We start from the raw sequence: 21719 nt of genomic DNA, 5'->3' as shown, positions 1-21719 counted from the left end.
CAATAACCTGGCAGTTTAACCTGTGTAACAGTTCAATAACCTGGCAGTTTAACCTGTGTAATAGTTCAATAACCTGGCAGTTTAACCTGTGTAACAGTTCAATAACCTGGCAGTTTAACCTGTGTAATAGTTCAATAACCTGGCAGTTTAACCTGTGTAACAGTTCAATAACCTGGCAGTTTAACCTGTGTAATAGTTCAATAACCTGACAGTTTAACCTGTGTAACAGTTCAATAACCTGGCAGTTTAACCTGTGTAACAGTTCAATAACCTGGCAGTTTAACCTGTGTAATAGTTCAATAACCTGGCAGTTTAACCTGTGTAACAGTTCAATAACCTGGCAGTTTAACCTGTGTAACAGTTCAATAACCTGGCAGTTTAACCTGTGTAACAGTTCAATAACCTGACAGTTTAACCTGTGTAACAGTTCAATAACCTGGCAGTTTAACCTGTGTAACAGTTCAATAACCTGACAGTTTAACCTGTGTAACAGTTCAATAACCTGGCAGTTTAACCTGTGTAACAGTTCAATAACCTGGCAGTTTAACCTGTGTAACAGTTCAATAACCTGGCAGTTTAACCTGTGTAACAGTTCAATAACCTGACAGTTTAACCTGTGTAATAGTTCAATAACCTGGCAGTTTAACCTGTGTAACAGTTCAATAACCTGACAGTTTAACCTGTGTAACAGTTCAATAACCTGGCAGTTTAACCTGTGTAACAGTTCAATAACCTGGCAGTTTAACCTGTGTAACAGTTCAATAACCTGACAGTTTAACCTGTGTAATAGTTCAATAACCTGTCAGTTTAACCTGTGTAATAATTCAATAACCTGACAGTTTAACCTGTGTAATAGTTCAATAACCTGTCAGTTTAACCTGTGTAATAGTTCAATAACCTGGCAGTTTAACCTGTGTAATAATTCAATAACCTGGCTTGCCATAACAAAGGGGTTCAATACTTGTTGACTCAAGACATTTCATCTTTTCATTTTAAATTAATTCGTAAAAACAATTTGAAAAGCATAATTCCACAATGTGGGAGAAAAAAAATCTACATTTAATATATTTTAAATTCAGGCTGTAACACAACAAAATGTGGAAAAAGTCAAGGGATGTGAATACTCTCTGAGGGTACTGTATATGAAATAAATATATCTACAAGGAAAATGGAATGTGTGTTTAAAGTCTATTCTACTCTTTTCTGTTCTGTTTAGTCCATTGCATGATATTAGACCTCTAGGTGGTAATGTGGAGCTGTTTCCTGATTCTGGTATTCCAGTAAAAATATATTTTACAGTAACATAATTATGCTGTAATATTTTTTATAGAGAAATGACGTCCCCTTAGGAGACATGGTCCCGTGTGCTATTTGCACATGTGTATAAAAACTCACCATGTCCCTTCCTTTCTGCCTCTCTTGGGACAACCCAAGTGTGTGTGTGTGTGTTTTGGGGTGCGTACACATGCGATGCGTATACATTTGTGTGCATTTGCGGTGTATATGCCCGCATGTGTGCGGATGTGTGTTTGCGGTGTGCTTATGTGCGTGCATGTGTGTATGTGCGTGCATGTGTGTATGTGTGTGCATGTGTGTATGTGTGTGCATGTTTGTATGTGCGTGCATGTGTGTATGTGCGTGACGAGGTTGGGACAGATGGAGAAAGTAATCTCCTTTGACGATATTCCCTGATATCTTCCACTGCCTATCTATCACTTAGAGTACTGGAATGGAATACAGAGGATGTAGTTGGTAAGTGACGTTTAGATATTATTTCAGAGCTCTCTCCAAGTGTTTACTTCCCTGACCTCATTCTAGTCACAACCAGGGCCGGCCAGCTCATTCAGCAGGATTAGGCGGCCGACTATGGCGGCAGATTGACGAGGGCAGCATTTTCTGAGCTAAACTGACCAAGATGCATCTTCAACAACACATAAAACATCACATAATGGTGCCCCAAAACAATGACAATTTATCTCTCAACCAGAGGCATATGGGCCTTTTAGATGAGAGCTGATGCTGCCCTGTGATAGGCAGTGCCCACTTTGTCAAAGGCAGGGCAAAATATTTATCTTGTCTATTCCCATTGCGCCTCTCCAGGGTGCTGTTGGAGAGACGCATCACTGCTGAGCTCCACCAACATTCTGTTAAAAACATGTTATCTAACATAAATCATTTAGCAGATATAGCATATGGTAGAAAGAGTTATGTATGTGGCCTTCACTGTAGCCTACAGGTAGGAGACAAAAATATATGACGATGTCAATGATACAGAAACCTTTTACATCATGCAGGTTTCTCCAATCAAATAGCCTGATCTAAATGGCACCCAATCAAAACAAAATGCGCTGACATGTTAACAAACAACATATTCTAAAAACAGGACAAATTGATTAGTCACAGGAATCCGGACTAATAAATCCAATGCAACGGCCTGTTTTAAAAAACAATGGGCCTACCACATGGATGGGCCTACCACATGGATGGGCCTACCACATGGATGGGCCTACCACATGGATGGTTCTACCACATAGATGGGCCTACCACATGGATGGGCCTACCACATGGATGGGCCTACCACATGGATGGTTCTACCACATGGATGGGCCTACCACATGGATGGGCCTACCACATGGATGGGCCTACCACATGGATGGGCCTACCACATGGATGGGCCTACCACATGGATGGTTCTACCACATGGATGGGCCTACCACATGGATGGGCCTACCACATGGATGGGCCTACCACATGGATGGGCCTACCACATGGATGGTTCTACCACATGGATGGGCCTACCACATGGATGGGCTTACCACATGGATGGGCCTACCACATGGATGGGTCTACCACATGGATGGGCCTACCACATGGATGGGCCTACCACATGGATGGTTCTACCACATGGATGGGCCTACCACATGGATGGGCCTACCACATGGATGGGCCTACCACATGGATGGGCCTACCACATGGATGGTTCTACCACATGGATGGGCCTACCACATGGATGGGCTTACCACATGGATGGGCCTACCACATGGATGGGTCTACCACATGGATGGGCCTACCACATGGATGGGCCTACCACATGGATGGTTCTACCACATGGATGGTTCTACCACATGGATGGGCCTACCACATGGATGGGCCTACCACATGGATGAGCCTACCACATGGATGGGCATTCATAAAATTCCATCACTAGCTGACATGGTAGGCTACACCCCAGTAAGCACGGACTGACGCCAATGTCTTTTTTTGGTCCTGTACGAACCAGCTGTCTTTTTTTGGTGTTTTCCAAACGGTAGGCCAACCCCTCTTTTACGCTACTGCTACTCTCTGTTCATCATATATGCATAGTCACTTTAACCATATCTACATGTAAAAACTACCTCAATCAGCCTGACTAACCAGTGTCTGTATGTAGCCTCTCTACTTTTATAGCCTCATTACTGTATATAGCCTGTCTTTTTACTGTTGTTTTATTTCTTTACTTACCTATTGTTCACCTAATACCTTTTTTTGCACTATTGTTTAAAGCCTATGAGTAAACATTTAATTGTTTTATTTATTTATTTTATTTCACCTTTATTTAACCAGGTCGGCTAGTTGAGAACACCTTTATTTAACCAGGTCGGCTAGTTGAGAACACCTTTATTTAACCAGGTCGGCTAGTTGAGAACACCTTTATTTAACCAGGTCGGCTAGTTGAGAACACCTTTATTTAACCAGGTCGGCTAGTTGAGAACAAGGTCTCATTTGCAACTGCGACCTGGTCAAGAGAAAGCGTAGCAATTCGACACATACAACAACACAGAGTTACACATGGAATAAACAAAACATACAGTCAATAATACAGTAGAACAAAAGAAAACAAAATGTCTATGTACAGTGAGTGCAAATGAGGTAAGATAAGGGAGTTAAGGCAATAAATAGGCCATGGTGGCGAAGTAATTACAATATAGCAATTGAAACACTGGAATGGTAGATGTGCAGAAGATGAATGTGCAAGTAGAGATACTGGGGTGCAAAGGAGCAAGATAAATACATAAATACCAGTATGGGGATGAGGTAGGTAGATAGATGGGCTGTTTACAGATGGACTATGCACAGGTGCAGTGATCTGTGAGCTGCACTGACAGCTGGTGCTTTAAGCTAGTGAGGGAGATATGAGTCTCCAACTTCAGAGATTTTTGCAGTTTGTTCCAGTCATTGGCAGCAGAGAACTGGAAGGAAAGATGACCAAATGAGGAATTGGCTTTGGGAGTGACCAGTGAGATATATCTGCTGGAGCGCGTGCTACGAGTGGGTGCTGCTAAGATGACCAGTGAGCTGAGATAAGGCGGGGCTTTACCTAGCAGAGACTTGTAGATAACCTGCAGCCAGTGGGTTTGGTGACGAGTATGAAGCGAGGGCCAACCAACAAGAGCGTACAGGTGGCAATGGTGGGTAGTGTATGGGGCTTTGGTGACAAAACGGATGGCACTGTGATAGACTGCATCCAGTTTATTGAGTAGAGTGTTGGAGGTTATTTTATAGATGACATCACCGAAGTCGAGGATCGGTAGGATGGTCAGTTTTACGAGGGTATGTTTGGCAGCATGAGTGAAGGATGCTTTGTTGCGATATAGGAAGCCAATTCTAGATTTAATTTTGGATTGGAGATGCTTAATGTGAGTCTGGAAGGAGAGTTTACAGTCTAACCAGACACCTAGGTATTTGTAGTTGTCCACGTATTCTAAGTCAGAGCCGTCCAGAGTAGTGATGCTGGACGAGCGAGCAGGTGCGGGCAGGGATAGGTTGAATAGCATGCATTTAGTTTCCCCTGCGTTTAAGAGCAGTTGGAGGCCACGGAAGGAGAGTTGTATGGCATTGAAGCTCGTCTGGAGGTTAGTTAAAACAGTGTCCAAAGAGGGGCCAGAAGTATACAGAATGGTGTCGTCTACGAAGAGGTGTACCAGAGAATCACCAGCAGCAAGAGCAACATCATTGATGTATACAGAGAAGAGACGGCCCAAGGATTGAACCCTGTGGCACCCCCATAGAGACTGCCAGAGGTCCGGACAACAAGCCCTCCGATTTGACACACTGAACTCTATCAGAGAAGTAGTTGGTAGACCAGGCGAGGCAATCATTTGAGAAACCAAGGCTGTCGAGTCTGCCAATAAGAATGTGTTGATTGACAGAGTCGAAAGCCTTGGCCAGGTTGATGAATACGGCTGCACAGTAATATCTCTTATCGATGGCAGTTATGATGTCATTTAGGACCTTTAGGACCACTGTAAGGTGTACACCTGTTGTATTCGGCGCACGTGACTATAACGCTCTTCTGAAGAAGAGGACCAAAGCGCAGCGTCGTACGTGTTCATGATAATTTATTCAAATTGAACACTGACACAAAATAACAAAGTGGAACAAAACGAAACAGTTCTGTCTGGTGCAGACACAAAACAGAAAACAATTACCCACAAACCCAGGTGGGAAAAAGGCTACCTAAATATGATTCTCAATCATAGACAATGATAGAGAGCTGCCTCTGATTGAGAACCAAACCTGGCCAAGCACAAAGAAATAGAAAACATAGAAATAAAGAAACTAGAATGCCCATCCTAGTCACTCCCTGGCCTAACCAAAATAGAGAATAAAAACCTCTCTATGGCCAGGGCATGACAGTACCCCTCCCTCCCCGAAAGGTGTGGACTCCGGCCGCAAAACCTGACTCTAAAGGGGAGGGTCCGGGTGGGCTTCCTTTACGGCGGCGGCTCTGGTGCGGGACATAGACCCCCCTCCGCCTCTGACTCCCCCCACTTTGGTGGCGCCTCTGGTGTGGGGACCCTCGCCGCCGACACCGGACTGGAGACCCTCGTAGCGGGCCCAGGACTGGGCACCCTGGTTGCGGGCCCCGGACTGGGAACCCTCGTTGCAGGCCCCGGACTGGGCACCCTCGCTGTGGGCCCTGGACTGGAGGCCATCTCTGGAGGCCCCGGACTGGAGGCCGTCTCTGGAGTGGAGAGACACACAGGTGGCCTGGCTCTGGGAGCAGGCACAGGACTCAACAGGCTGGGGAGACATACAGTAGGCTTCTTCCTTGGCCGAGGCACACTGGCACACACTTCTTCCTGGGCCGTGGAGGCGCACTGGAGATCTCGAGGGCAGAGCTGGTACAACCCATTCTGGCTGGATGCCCACTTCCACCTGGCAAATGCGGGACACTGGCACCGAGCACACCGGCCTGTGAATGCTCAACCGAGACACAGTGCACATCACCCCATAGCACAGGGCCTGACCAGTCCCATGCTCGCCACGGTAAGCACGGGGAGTTGGCTCAGGTCTGATTCCTGACTCTGCCACACTCCCCGTGTGCCCCCGGGCTTCCTTGCTAGCCGTGTTTCCTCATAACGCTTCCGCTCTGCCTTCGCTGGCTCCAGTTCCTCCCTTGGACGGCGATACTCCCTAGCCTGCCTCCAGGGTCCCTTACCATCCAGGATCTCCTCCCATGTCCAGAAGTCCTCTCTACCACGCTGCTTGGTCCTTTGGTGGTGGGTAGTTCTGTAACGCTCGTCTGAAGAAGAGGACCAAAGCGCAGCGTGGTACGTGTTCATGATAATTTATTCAAATTGAACACTGACACAAAATAACAAAGTGGAACAAAACAAAACAGTTCTGTCTGGTGCAGACACAAAACAGAAAACAATTACCCACAAACCCAGGTGGGAAAAAGGCTAGCTAAGTATGATTCTCAATCATAGACAACGATAGAGAGCTGCCTCTGATTGAGAACCACACTTGGCCAAACACAAAGAAATAGAAAACATAGAAATAAAGAAACTAGAATGCCCACCCTAGTCACACCCTGGCCTAACCAAAATAGAGAATAAAAACCTCTCTATGGCCAGGGCGTGAAAGTGACAAATAAACTTTGATTTGATATAGATGGCCATTCCTAAAATGTAATTTCAGGTGACACTGTAGGCTATACTTCAGTAAGAACGGATTGACGCATTTTGGATGTCTTTTTTTGGTGCAGACGTCTATGATTAGTTCACATTTTGTCTGGTCGAGACCAGCCTTGATTTGGCCCAAACATACATGCAATTATGTCTATAAATTATGTCTTTTCAACTCTAATTCAGAACTGAAAATGAACCTGATTTCAACGTTAGGAAAATACGTATTTTCAACATTTCATTCAGAACCGAAATGGAACCGAACTTCAATGCCTGGAAAAATAAGTATTTTAGACTGGGACTATCCTTGTATGGGTGGCAATTTTTTTTGTCTGGCCTAGGAGGGCAGAATGGCCAGGACTGGCCCTGGTCACAACCCTGCCCACTGACATCCAGATGTGGCGAGTTGAGACATATTGTGTTGCTGTCATTATTTTTTATATCCTAGTCAGAGGAAACAGAGGACATGGCAGATCTTTGTCTAATTGTCTCCTTCCTGTCACAGGATGAAATGTGATCACTGTGCTGACATCACCACTACACACAATATTGTATGACTCTATTGTCTATGTGTAAGACTCTATTGTATGACTCTATTGTCTATGTGTATGGCTCTATTGTCCATGATTAGGCTTGTATTGGATGGATGCAGCTTTACCCCAGACTAAAAGCTGAGCGTGTTTAGAGGCAATTTGTGTTGTATAGAATGAACACAGTTACCATAATTGCCACATGGTTATTATTGGCTCCAAGGTCATGTAGCCTCATCATCATCATTTGGCTGCATGACAATCAACCATAAGCTTCCCCAAGTTGCTACGGCGGTTGAAAGCCACTTGTCTTCATCCATCCCCCATCAGGCCTTGAATGTATATGTAACGCTCGTCGTCGTAAGGAAGTGTGGACAAAGTGCAGCGTGAAAAGCGTTCATGATTTTTATTGTCAAGAATCACTCAAACAAAAATAACGAATACAAAAACGAAAGCAAACAGTTCCGTCAGGCACAGATACTAAACGGAAAACAACACCCCACAAAACCCAAACAGAAAATGACAACTATTATATGATCCCCAATCAGAGACAACGATAGACAGCTGCCTCTGATTGGGAACCACACTAGGAAAAAACAACAAAGAAATAGAAAACATAAATTCTCCCACCCGAGTCGCACCCTGACCTAACCAAACATAAAGAATAAATAAGGATCTCTAAGGTCAGGGCGTGACAGTATGTGAGATATGTTCACTGGTGCTGTGGTCTTCTTTTACCAAGTGATGGATTGTAAAGGGTATATCACTTTGCAGGCTTTTTACTCTTCATGTAGAAAAAACATAGGCGCCAAGCCTTAAATAACACACCTGATTCAACTGAAATCTTGATTGAAGAATATGATATGATATGTTGAAACAGGTCTCATACTGCATGGACTGGAGGTCAGGGCCACGGCTTTAGACTAGATTCTAGACACATACGTGTGTTTGACTTTGTATGTTAGCTCAACAGCACTGAACAGTCTTGGAACCACAGGACTAAAACATTCAGCCATGCAGGAACCAAACTGGCGTATCGCAAACATCCTGAGGACAGTTTAAGATGTTGTTGGTGGTATTTGGGTTCCTCTTCTGACATGTAGCAGACAGCAGTACAAGGCCATGGGTCATTTCCTGCTCATATACATAGTTGGGACTTGACAGCAGTGTTTGGTCTTCATCGTGGTTCAAGTTCTTACATGGTTCATGAGATTGGTACAGAGATTGGTACATAGTACAGCCACTGTGTGAGAGGATGATCCATTAAAATAACAAAAAATGTATCAGAAATACAGTGTAGACAATGGTTGCTGATAACGGGCCTCTGTACACCTATGTAGATATTCCATTAAAAATCAGCCGTTTCCAGCTGCAATAGTAATTCACAACAGAGGCCAGTTATCAGCAACCATCACCCCTGTTTTCCAATGACAGTTTGTGCTAGCTAATCCAAGTGTATCATTTTAAAAGGCTAATTGATCATTAGAAAACCATTTTCCAATTATGTTAGCACAGCTGAAAACTGTTGTCCTGATTAAAGAAGCAATAAAACTGTCCTTCTTTAGACTTGTTGAATATCTGTAGCATCAGCATTTGTGGGTTCGATTACAGGCTCAAAATGGCCAGAAACAAATAACTTTCTTCTGAAACTTGTCAGTCTATTCTTGTTCTGAGAAATGAAGGCTATTCCATGCGAACAATTGTCAAGAAACTGAAGATCTCGTACAACGCTGTGTACTATGTTCAATATATGCATCATAAGGCATATCATCAGCTTGGCAGCACTGAAAATAACGCACTGTCTGAACTTCAAGCTCTGTCTCAGAAGTGTACGCGCCTCCCCGCGTCTCTCTCATTGTGAAAGGGCGGGGGAGGAGAGAGGAGGCAAGGAAAAGGAATTGTTTCCAATCCTCGCATTCATCAACATTAGCAGCAATTGTAGCTGTAACGGTAATGATGTGTATGACGATACCAAGGCAGGACTTGTGTCCTTAGGATAATAACGACAGATGTATAACCCTCAAGCCAAATTGTCTACAGATGCAACCCAGCACAGATGTGGTAAGATACGATACACATCACTCATCACTTGCCTGTCAACTTTTTTCGAAATCTTTTTTTGTCTCACATTTAATCCCTCATGGCAAGCCACTTGCACAAACGTAAGTTCAACATCTAGTTTCGATTTGCTTGAGTTGTCAACTAACGTGAATTGAACGTGAAATCAACGGGAGAAAATAAATTCCCTTACGTTGTTGGCGTTTTGCAAACCTTGAAATGACGTGGAAACCACGTTGATTCATCCAGTTGTTGGCCAGTGGGAAGATTTTTTTTTTTTAATCGTTTGTCTTTTTGGGGTGGGACATTGTAAAAGAGGGCCAGAGAGAGAGAGAGAGAAAGAAAAAGACAGAGAGAATAGTCCAGATGTGAGATGTGACGCGCTGCCGGACGAGCCAGACACGACGATCCAGTGTTATTGATGAAGAATAGAAAATGTTCTACCATCGAGGGAAAGTCTGCGCTATTGATGGGCTTTCTAATTTATAACGGTAAGCATTTAAGCATAGGACACATTTGTTTCTCTGAACGTTTCTTGTTTTTCAAAATATTTACTTAATCGCAGTGTGATATTACATGTTTTTGATGGCCATGCAAGAAGATTTATGAGCTGACACCATTTGACTTTTTTAAATGAGAAACTGTATGATAATGCACCATTTTAGCGGATAACACTAGGATTACATGGATTCAGTATATATCATATTTTCTAATACATTGGAACGTCGACGATACATATCCTCCGTTGATAAATACATAATAGGCTAAGATCATCATGATGTTATCATGTCATTGTCCCTTGGTGACTTGACGTCACCGTGAATGTGCAGTGTGCACAACTTAACTTTTGTGCGCAGACAGTTCTTGATATCCAAGTGTGTTTATGGCAAGTTTACGACAAGAGTAAACTTTCTTCAGAATGATTACCTCCTTTATATTACACACACCTATACATTTATCTTCAGATACTCTTAGCAAAGAAACTGGATGAAGTGTTTCGAAATCAGTCTCATATCCAGTTTCTCTTCCAACAGTGGCCCACACCAACATCTGCCTATTAGTGTGCACACCATAAACCTGCTGTGTGTGTGTGTGTGTGTGTGTGTGTGTGTGTGTGTGTACACCCAAGGGGATTTTATACTCTGCCTGAGAGGTAATGCATAACATTGACATTAATAGTGAACCCCTTCCTTATTTGCCAGGTCGCAATTGTAAATGAGAACTTATTCTCAACTTGCCTATCTGGTTAAATAAAGGTGAAATAAATTAAAAATAAAACCATTTTGGGTTGGAGGCTGAGTGCACCCCTGTGATCTCTGTTCTCTTAGCCAAAGAACTGACCATGTGCCTCTTGACTAATATAGCTTAGGCATGTAAACCGTGTCTGTAGCCAATGGCCTGCCTAGGTCTGTGTGTGTGTGTAGGTTGTTGTACTTGCCTGACAATATCTCTAGAGGCATTAGTGCTGTAAAGTCTTACAGAGGACTAGGGCATCAGTAAGCCCATAGATAGACAACAGTCAGAGATCTATGATCATCATTCCTCCCCCAATCCTTACTAACCTTCCATTAGATACTAACTGACCTTTCATCAGTGTCTAAGGGCATCCTTATACCGTCAGTCTATATCCTGGCAACTGCACAACAGCCAGACTGTATCACTTCCTGCTTTTACCAGGACTTGTTGCCTGAACCCTCACCCACCAACAGAGACAGCCTGGGTTGCATACTGTTTCTGTGTGTGTGCATGTGTGTCTGTGTTTTTGTGTTATGGTTACTGTATGTGCTTTTCATTATTTGTGATGAACATAAAAAATGAATAATGTGTCTCTCTCCAGGGTGTATGTGTGTGTCTGGTTAACCGTCAGAGGTGAAAGATCAGAGGTCACAGCAGGTCGGAGGCAAGAGGTCAGGGGTCATGTCTACCGTGGCATTCCAGAACCTTCCTCTCAACATTTATATGGTCATCTTCGGGACCGGAGTCTTCGTTTTCGTCCTGAGCCTCATCTTCTGCTGCTACTTCATCAGGTAAACATATCCCTCCTATCTAGCTATCTACACTGAACACAAATATAAACGCAACAATTTCAAAAAAATTTTTATAAATGTTTTATTTTGATTGAATATCCAAAACATACAATTTACTTGCAGTGAAGCCGCTCAACAACTACACCACACCAGTCACCCAACAGACTCCCATTCAGAGCGACACACAGAGGCAGCCAGGGTCAAAGCCCTGCTCAAGGGCACATCGACAGATCTCCCACAAGGCCAAAAACGGGGACCCGAACCCTCCAAGATCCCCCACAGTTCCCCAAACCCAAGAATAAATAAATAATAATAATACAAAATACAATTAATTACATTTCCCACCCCCAAGAACCCCCCCAATGCACCAACAACCAAGAAAATTAACTAAAGAGAAAAAAGACAAAGGAAAACAGAAAACAACAATGCAAAAAAACAAAGGACATTAAGGACAACTAAAAGCATAACAGCAAGACCAACTGTATATGTTTGAGGGAATGTATGGCACTATTTACATGTGTGTGTCTGTGTATGTGTGTGTTTGAATGGGAGTGTATGTATATGCGGAAGGTAGCCTAGTGGTTAGAGAATTGGGCCAGTATCCGAAAGTGTGTTAGATTAAATCCCTGAGCTGACCAGGTAAAAATGTGCCCCTGAACAAGGCAGTTAACCCACTGTTCTTAGGCTGCCATTGTAAATAAGAATTTGTTCTTAACTGACTTGCCTAGTTTAACAAACACCTGCATGGCCTCAGGCAAACTGGCATTAGCTATAAAAAAAAACACAAAAAAAACAACTGCCCCTCCGTGTTATTCAAACAAACTTTTTATTATCTATTAGTTTGAATTTATTTTTTACACTTATATCTTTGGCCGTCATTCTACCTCCCGCCCAGCAACTCCACTTCGACTTGTCTCCAATTCCACATCCCAACCCTCGACTTCCCTCAGCCCATCCCACCTGTCTCTGTTGGCCACCCTCTTCCGATTTCTACGCAACATATCTTTCAACTATGCTGTGATGTTTAATGTATGATTTCTATCTAATCAAATAGAATCCATAGATTATGAGTTGAAGATAAAATACTTTTACTAAGAGTATTAGTAATTGACTGACCCGGTCTCTCCAGATCTCCTATCAGTACTATGTCTAGGGTAAATTTTGGTTCAATGTTATGCATTTTTTGCCATTCCTGAACCTGAGACCAGAAACAGGCTACCTGAGGGCAATACCAAAATAAATGTTCTATTGATTCTGTATCCTTACAACAAAATCTGCAGAGCTTTGATGATTTTGTGCCCCAAATATTCAACATTTTGTTGGTGGCAAGAATTCTATATAATAATTTTAGCTGAAAAGCATGAAGTGTTGAATATTGCGTAATTTCTATATTTCAACTCATAGACCCTGTACCATGGAATCGGTACATCAAAAATCTATTCCAAACTATTTTTCAATCTGTATGGCACAGTTGTCAACATCCTGGTCCTCAAATGTTACTGATATACCTTCCAATTTATGCTATTGTTATTCCTCTGCCAGTTTTGATACTTTATATTGGGCAGACACCAGTTCCCTACCTCCTCACGCTGCCACCAGGCTCCTCCATTTTTGGGGTAATGCTGTAATCAATTGGTTGTACTCTTGGATTGAGGAGACCTTCCCATACAATTCTGATAACTCCATGAAAGACCTAACTCTACCATTCCAATGTACAATATAATTTAAGAACAAAAAACAAATTTCAAACATCTTTCCCATAAAGACAGGTATTTTATCAACCAGCACATTTGAGTTCAGCCATAATATTTGTCCTATCTTTTCAGGGGGATGAAATTGAAATTGTAGTCAGCTCTGCAGTGCTTGTTTGAAAAAGAGCTACTTTTTTCAACGTATCATTTTCAATTAATCGAAAATGAGACATGGCAATCTGCACAAATGCAAAAAGGCTATTTTTAAACAATGGCTTTAATTGGTAATCTACTTCAGAACCATTTAGGGTTTAAGTAAAACTTTTGAATAAGTGAAGCTTTAAAGAGGTTTAGTGCTTTTATATTTAATCATCTCAACCCACCCTATTCATTATATAGATAGGCATGCTTTATTTAGTCTAGTTTTGTGACGGTTTTCTTCTGGTGAAAGAGAGGCAGACCAAAATGCAGTATGGTTAGTTTTGTACATCTTTAATAAAGATGAAAGTACAACAATCTACAAAACAATAAACGTGAAAAACGAAACAGTCCTATCTGGTGCCACAAAGACAGGAACAATCACCCACAAGAGACCTAAAGAATATGGCTGCCTAAATATGGTTCCCATTCAGAGACAACAATAATCACCTGCCTCTGCTTGAGAACCACTCTAGGCAACCATAGACTTACCTAGAGTACTACTCTAACCACAATCCCATAACTACACACAACCCCAGACAAAACAAACCACATAAATCCCCATGTCACACCCTGGCCTAACCAAAATAATAACGAAAACACAGAAATACTAAGGCCAGGGCGTGACAAGTTTAGCGTCCCAGATAAATATTTTTTTTTTGTCATATGATTTGAAAAACAAATCATCAGGAGTAGGCAGCGCCATAATGTCACAAACGTCGTCTTGAAAATGACCGGACCAAGGTGCAGCGTGGTGAGCCTACATTTTTCTTTATTTTTAAATGTCTCCAACAACAAAAACTAACGTGAAGCTCCGTAAGGCTATACATGCATTAAACGAAGACAACAACCCACAAAGGAAAAAAGGCTGCCTAAGTATGATTCCCAATCAGAGACAACGATAGACAGCTGTCCCTGATTGAGAATCATACCCGGCCAAAAACAAAGAACCAGAAAGCATAGACTTTCACACCTGAATCACAGCCTGACCAAAAAAACATAGAGAATAAAAGGATCTCTACGATCAGGGCGTGACACATAAGTAAGTGAGTAAACTGAGATAATCAGTGCAATTTTTCCATAAATAGACCGGTATTTACCTCTCCATGTTTGCAGGATCTTGTCTATTTTTACAAGTTTTGTATTGAAATTCATTGTGGAGAGCTTATTTGTATATTTTGTGATATGAATACCAAGTATGTCTACTTCACCGTCAGCCCATTTTATAGGTAAACTGCAGGGTAATATAAAAGTTGTATTTTTTAAAGATCAAATACGTATTTATTGTACACTTATCATAACTTTTCTGGACTCAAATATAATTATCTAGATCTTCAATGAGACATTGCAGGGATCTAGCTTGCACACTTAATATGAAAGTTGAGTTATCGGCATACATGCACACCTCTGTTTTTAAACCTTGGATTTCAAATCCTCTAATGTTGTTATTAGATCTGATTTTAATAGCTAGCATTTTGGTGGCGTAACGAATAGATATGGTGACAGCGGACACCCTTGTTTCACTCCTCTTGACAATTCAAAACTCTGAGAAGTAGCCATTATTAACTATTTTACCCCTGGGGTTGCTATACATTACTTTTACCCATTTTATAAGACAATCACCGAAATTGAAACAATCCTGGCATTTATAAATAAAATCCAGTCTTACTTTATCAAATAACTTTTCAAAATCCGCTATAAATACCAGGCCTGGCTTCTTAGATGTTTCATGATCTATTATTTCTCGTAGTTCTAGTAATCTCCAATGTATCATCCACGTAAAAAAACCTGTCTGATCAGAATGAACAATACCTGGTAAAAAAAAAAAAATCTGAGTGCTATGCATTTCGCTAATATTTTTGCATCACAACATTGAAGTGTAAGGGGCCTCCAGTTTTTTAGATAGACTGGGTCTATATATTTGCCGTCTGAGTCTTGTTTTAATAATAGTGAAATTAGACCTTCCAGCTGAATACCTGACAGACTACCATTTCTATAGGTGTAGTTAAAACAATCTAACAATTGAGCTTTTAGTATATAAAAAAGGCTTGATATACCTCTACCGGTATGCCATCAAGCCCTGGGGTTTTTCCAGACTGAAAGGATTTAATAGCCTCAAAGTTCTTCCTCTGTAATTTGGCCTTCGCACGGATCTTTCTGTACATTTGTTAATTTTCAATTTTTTGTATTATTTGGAAAGAATTCCTTAACGTAATCTTCATTCAGTGGGAGAGGATGAGATGGAAAAGAGAACATCTGCTTAAAATACTTAGCTTCCTCTTAAAATATAATTTGTAGAATTATATATGAGTCTGTCTTCAGTAACGAGTTTCTGCAAATTATTTTTGTTAGCGTTCCTTTGTTGGAGATTCAGGAAGAATTTTGTGCATTTTTCTCCATATTCCATTCAGTTTGCTCTATTTTTGTAATAGATTACATTAGATCGTTCTTGAATAAGTTCCTCAAGTTCTTTTTGTTTTTCCTCTCACTTATTTTTTATCTCTGTAGTATCAGAGATCCCTTGTTAGTCCTGTCTCTTTAGCCAGAAGCTGCCTTTTTATTATTGATGAATATTGAATATACGTTTCTCTGAAGGTACATTTAAAGGTATCCCAAACAATAAAAGGGATTTGTTGAACCTACAGTGGGGCAAAAAATTATTTAGTCAGCCACCAATTGTGCAAGTTCTCCCACTTAAAAAGATGAGAGGCCTGTAATTTTCATCATAGGTACACTTCAACTATGACAGACAAAACGAGGGAAAAAAATCCAGAGAATCACATTGTAGGATTTTTAAAATGAATTTATTTGCAAGTTATGGTGGAAAATAAGTATTTGGTCAATAACAAAAGTTAATCTCAATACTTTATTATATACCCTTTGTTGGCAATGACAGAGGTCAAATGTTTTCTGTAAGTCTTCACAAGGTTTTCACACACTGTTGCTGGTATTTTGGCCCATTCCTCCATGCAGATCTCCTCTAGAGCAGTGATGTTTTGGGGCTGTTGCTGGGCAACACAGACTTTCAACTCCCTCCAAAGATTTTCTATGGGGTTGAGATCTGGAGACTGGCTAGGCCACTCCAGGACCTTGAAATGCTTCTTATGAAGCCACTCCTTCGTTGCCCGGGCGGTGTGTTTGGGATCATTGTTATGCTGAGAGACCCAGCCACGTTTCATCTTCAAGATGAAGACTGCTCTGTTGTCTGAAGAGCTCTTGAGACTTTTTAAATTTTTTACTAGGCAAGACCATTAACAACAAATTCTTATTTTCAATGATGGCCTAGGAACAGTGGGTTAACTGCCTTGTTCAGGGGCAGAACGACAGAAGGCACAGAACGACGTTCACCTTGTCAGCTTAGGGATTTGACCTTGCAACCTTTTGGTTACTAGTCCAACACTCTAACCACTAGGCTACCTGTGCACAACACAGCACTGTGTCCAGGGTATGACCCTCTCTGCTCCACAATGTGGTCCTTTCACCGTGGCAGAGAGGAGAGGAAAGGGGGCCCATTGAAACTGAGTGGGCACAGTGAGCGCGTGCCTCTTTACTAAGATTTATCTTTTGGATAAACAAGTAGTACCGTATATGGTCATTTGTACACAGAATTAATGAAAAAATATTGAACTTGGTCAATCCCAAGACTGAGATGACAAATATCATAACTATCTCTGTGTATATTGCTCTTGGAAGCTGCCAGTGTCAGCGGATGTCACTCAAACAGGTTGATTCGTCTGTCTGAGTTGTACTAACAGTCTCTCTATTTCTGCTCTCTCCTCCCTCCCAGTAAACTGAGGCACCAGGCCCAACGAGAGAGGTTTGGATATAAAGCGGTAAGCTAATTCAGGGTCCATTCTAATTACCTTTAGTGCAGTTGTGCTGTGCAGATCTTCAGAAGCACCTGGAGAAGTGTTTTAACATCTCAGGAATGCATTAGAGAAATCTATTGTAACTGCAATAAAGAGAGCCTGGAATGCCATCTCAATTCTCATAATGTCTCAGGCCCCCTAGTGATGAGTGCAGAAACATCCAAATTATATTTTAGTCATCAAACATCCCTTCATCTTTTGAACTAATAATGTGTTTCATTCTATGTTTATCTCGCAATTCTAGTTCTAATCAATTATGCTTTTTCACAGGTGGTGTTCAAAGGGGATACAAAGAAACTCAATCTACACGGGGTTAGTTCTGTCACCTGTTTAGTCTCTCTCTCTCTGTCTCGCTCTTTCTCATCCCCTGGTTTATTTTTCACTCTCCCCATTGCTCTCCCTCCCCTTCTCTCAATCACAGCAGACATGTGCGGTGTGCTTGGAGGACTTCAGAGTGAAAGATGAGCTAGGAGTGTTGCCATGCCAACATGCCTTTCACCAGAGGCAAGTGTCACCTCACCACACACTAAGCAGATATAAATTATGTGTGTGTGTGTTACGGGGGTGTTGCTTGTCCTACAGGTGCCTGGTGAAATTGCTAGAGGTGTGTGTGTGTGTGTGCATGCGTACATACACAGTACCAGTACCTAATCATTCCAGGGTTTTTCTTTATTTTTACTATTTTCTACATTGTAGAATAATAGTGAAGATGTCAAAACTATGAAATAACACATCAAAATATATTTTAGATTCTTCAAAATAGCTACCTTTTGCCTTGATTGGAGCTTTGCACACTCTTGGCATGCTCTCAACCATCTTCACCTGGAATGCTTTTCCAATTGTCTTGAAGGAGTTCCATCATATGCTGAGCACTTTTTGGCTGCTTTTCCTTCACTTTGTGGTCCAACTCATCCCAAAACATCTCAATTGGGTTGAGGTCGGGTCATCTGATCCAGCACTCCATCACTCTCCTTCTTGGTCAAATAGCCCTTACACAGCCTGGAGGTGTGTTGGGTCATTGTCCTGTTGAAAAACAAATGATAGTCCCACTAAGCCCAAACCAGATGGGATGGCGTATCACTGCATGATGCTGTGGTAGCCATGCTGGTTAAGTGTGCCTTGAATTCTAAATAAATCAGTGTCACCAGCAAAGCACCCCCACACCATCACCTCCTCCTCCATGCTTCACTGTGGGAAACACACAGGCAGAGATTATCCGTTCACTTACTCTACGTTCACAAAGACACTGCGGTTGGAACCAAAAATCTAAAATTTGGACTCATCAGACCAAAGGACAGATTTCCACCAGTCAAATGTCCATTTATTTGGGCTGCAATTTCTGACACTTGTAACTCTAATGAACTTGTTCTCTGCAGCAGAGGTAACTCTGGGTCTTCCTTGCCTGTGGCGGTCCTTATGAGAGCCAGTTTCATCATAGCTCTTGATGGTTTTTGCGACTGCGCTTTAAGAAACGTTCAAAGTTTTTGAAATGTTCCGTATTGACTGACCTTCATGTCTTAAAGCAATGATAGATTGTTGTTTCTCTTTGCTTATTTGAGCTGATCTTGCCATAATATGGACTTGATCTTTTACCAAATAGGGCTATCTTGTATAAACCCCCTTACCTTGTTACAACACAACTGATTGGCTCAAACACATTAAGAAGGAAAGAAATTCCACAAATTAACTTTTAACAAGGCAAACCCGTTAATTGAAATGAGTTTCAGGAGACTACCTCATGAAGCTGGTTGAGAGAATGCCAAGAGTGTGCAAAGCTGTCATCAAGGTCAAGGGTGGCTACTTTGAATAATATAAAGTGTATATACTGTATTTGTTTAACACTTTTTTGCTTACTACATGATTCCATATGTGTAATTTAATAGTTTTGATGGCTTCACTTGATGTCTTCACTACTATCTACAATGAATAAAATAAAGAAAAACCCTTGAATGAGTAGGTGTGTCCAAACCTTTGACTGGTACTGTATGTATGTGTTGTACTGACTTGTTGCTTGCCCCTGCAGATGCCTGGTGAAGTGGCTGGAGGTGCGCTTGATGTCTTCACTACTATCTACAATGAATAAAATAAAGAAAAACCCTTGAATGAGTAGGTGTGTCCAAACCTTTGACTGGTACTGTATGTATGTGTTGTACTGACTTGTTGCTTGCCCCTGCAGATGCCTGGTGAAGTGGCTGGAGGTGCGCTGTGTGTGTCCCATGTGTAACAGGCACATCGCTGGGCCACCTGAACAACGCCACAGCCTGGGCACACTGCTGGATGAACTGGTGTAGTGGGTTGCTATGGCGATACAGCTGGAAATGAGTGGTGTAGCAAGTTGATATGACGATGCAGCTGGAAAGGACTAGTGTAGGATGTTGCTATGGTGGTACGACTGGAACAGACTGGTTTAGAGGTCCCGGTACGGACTATACATTGCTGAAGCAAAATGACCTGACAATCTATTATTAGGGACCAGTGACGAAACCACATGACACCATAATTATAGGGAAACCTAGCTTCAGACTTCACACACTCATGTATTGATAAGGAGATGGGACACACGGGCGGCAGGTAGCCCATCAGTTAGAGCGTTGGGCCAGGTTGCTTGTTTGAATCCCCGAGCTGACCAAGCTGTAAATCTGTCGACGTGCCCTTGAAAAAGGAGCAACCCTCATTACTCCAGGGTTGCTGTTGATAACGGCAGACCTTGGCTGTGACCCCACTCTCTGGGGGTGTCCCAGGGAGAGTTGGGATCTGCAAAAAAACAAATGAAAGAGGACAAATATAAGCACCCACCAAATTATTACCATTATGGGTACTGTAGTATGTCATGCTACACCTTATCATGTAGAATCAGTCATTTAATGACTGACTGCCGAGCCTCTACAATACGCACTCCACCAGCATGCCCACTTTTCAGACTTCTTCATGAAGAACGGATTCACAAAGCCACAAAATCTGGGACAAAAACTCTGCTCTCAGTCACTGTCTGGAAGAGGGGCTACCTGTGAAAAGAGAGCTTGAGAACTCAAGGGATGTATTGCTGAACACCCAGATAGAAATATATGATGTAGAACAGACATGCCTTTCTGAAATCTGGAGTGAGGAATTGTGTCAGCTCTGTTCATGGCATATCTATCTGCAATGTCCAGTATGTTACACCCTGGGGACGATGACATATAGGTATCATTGTGACATTTTTTTCTGACTGTGTCACATGTCTGTCTGTCTGGTCTGTGTGTGTCTGTCTGTGTGTCAGGTATGCATCCTGCTTATATTAAGTGGGTGTGACATATACTCCTGTTATGAACTGTAGGAGGGACCAACAACTTTTTTTTATCCTGACTAGTATTTCCTTGCCAAACAAGCCTTTCCAGTTAATTATATTTAAAGTGAAGGGAGATTTGGAACAATTCCTTTCTGTCTGGGGACGTGTACTGAAGCACAGGCACTGCCCAATGGCAAAGTAAACATTCCCCATGTGTACAATATCTGCTTTTGTAAATATCTGAAAATACAACATGTCCTGTTTTGATCCATGTCCAACCGTGTTTGTGGTGTGTGAACGAACCAGTCGCTTTTCTTGAATTGACAATCGCAAAACGAACAAAAGCAACAATATCGTCAGAACTGACAAGCAAATCTTTTAGGGGTTAAAATCATATTTGTGATTAGAAATCTCTTCCGTCCTCTTTACCATGACCAGATAGTGAGTCGTACCTTCCTGTAGCTATCAGGAGTGTCACTAGAGGATAGTCCCATTGATGCACAGACGGTGGCCTGTATGAGTCATGTCATTCCAGGGTTTTTAGGTCAGAACACTACGCACCAGAAATCAATGAATATGATTGTTTCCAAAATGGCACCCTAATCCCATGGTGCAGTAGAATGCAATGACAGAATTTACTGATTTGGATAACACTTGACACACAGCATCATAACACGTTATGACAGTCTTAACATGTCATAACAGCTGACATAACTTGTCATAACCAGTTATAATATAGTCATAACACTGTCATGACACATTTAGACCTGTTAGGATATACATAGCATTATTTTAGGGCTGGTTACAAGACCTACATAAGCATGTAAAAACCAACATAACCTACCACGGTAGTTATTATATGGCTGTTTATGACACCTACATATAGTGCCTTCAGAAAGTATTCAGACCCCTTGACTTTTTCCACATTTTGTACGTTACAGCCACGTTCTAAAATGTATTAAATAAATGTGTTTCCTCAGCAGTCTATACACAATGCCCCATAATGACAGTGAAAACATTTCTTTTTGGGGGCAAATTTAAAACAAAAAATTAAAAGTATTCAGCCCCTTTGCTATGAGTCAAAATTGAGCTCAGATGCATCTTGTTTCCATTGATCATCCTTGAGAT

General features: G+C 41.8%; 1 protein-coding gene across 5 annotated transcripts; it reads left to right on the top strand.

Moving 5' to 3' along the window:
* Nucleotides 1-9189: 9189 nt before the first annotated feature.
* On the top strand, nt 9190-20866 carry LOC112220117 (RING finger protein 122-like). 5 transcript variants are annotated; one of them, XM_042302557.1, is made up of 7 exons: nt 9190-10029; nt 11376-11565; nt 17242-17287; nt 17594-17635; nt 17748-17827; nt 19347-19368; nt 19522-20866. In XM_042302557.1, exons 2-7 carry the CDS (start codon nt 11456-11458, stop codon nt 19612-19614), a joined length of 393 nt encoding a protein of 130 aa, XP_042158491.1. In that variant the 5' UTR covers nt 9190-10029; nt 11376-11455; the 3' UTR covers nt 19615-20866. The 5 variants fall into 5 exon arrangements, with proteins under 5 accessions (XP_042158491.1, XP_042158489.1, XP_042158490.1 ...); XM_042302555.1 differs by having other exon boundaries at nt 9194-10029; nt 17745-17827; XM_042302554.1 differs by lacking the exon at nt 19347-19368 and having other exon boundaries at nt 9201-9541; nt 9855-10029; nt 17745-17827; nt 19500-20866.
* Nucleotides 20867-21719: the final 853 nt, after the last annotated feature.

Source organism: Oncorhynchus tshawytscha, linkage group LG20 (genome assembly GCF_018296145.1).
Source record: "Oncorhynchus tshawytscha isolate Ot180627B linkage group LG20, Otsh_v2.0, whole genome shotgun sequence".
NCBI lineage: Eukaryota > Metazoa > Chordata > Actinopteri > Salmoniformes > Salmonidae > Oncorhynchus > Oncorhynchus tshawytscha.
The sequence above is the reverse complement of the archived record's forward strand: the minus strand, read 5'-3'. Positions and strand labels throughout refer to the sequence as shown.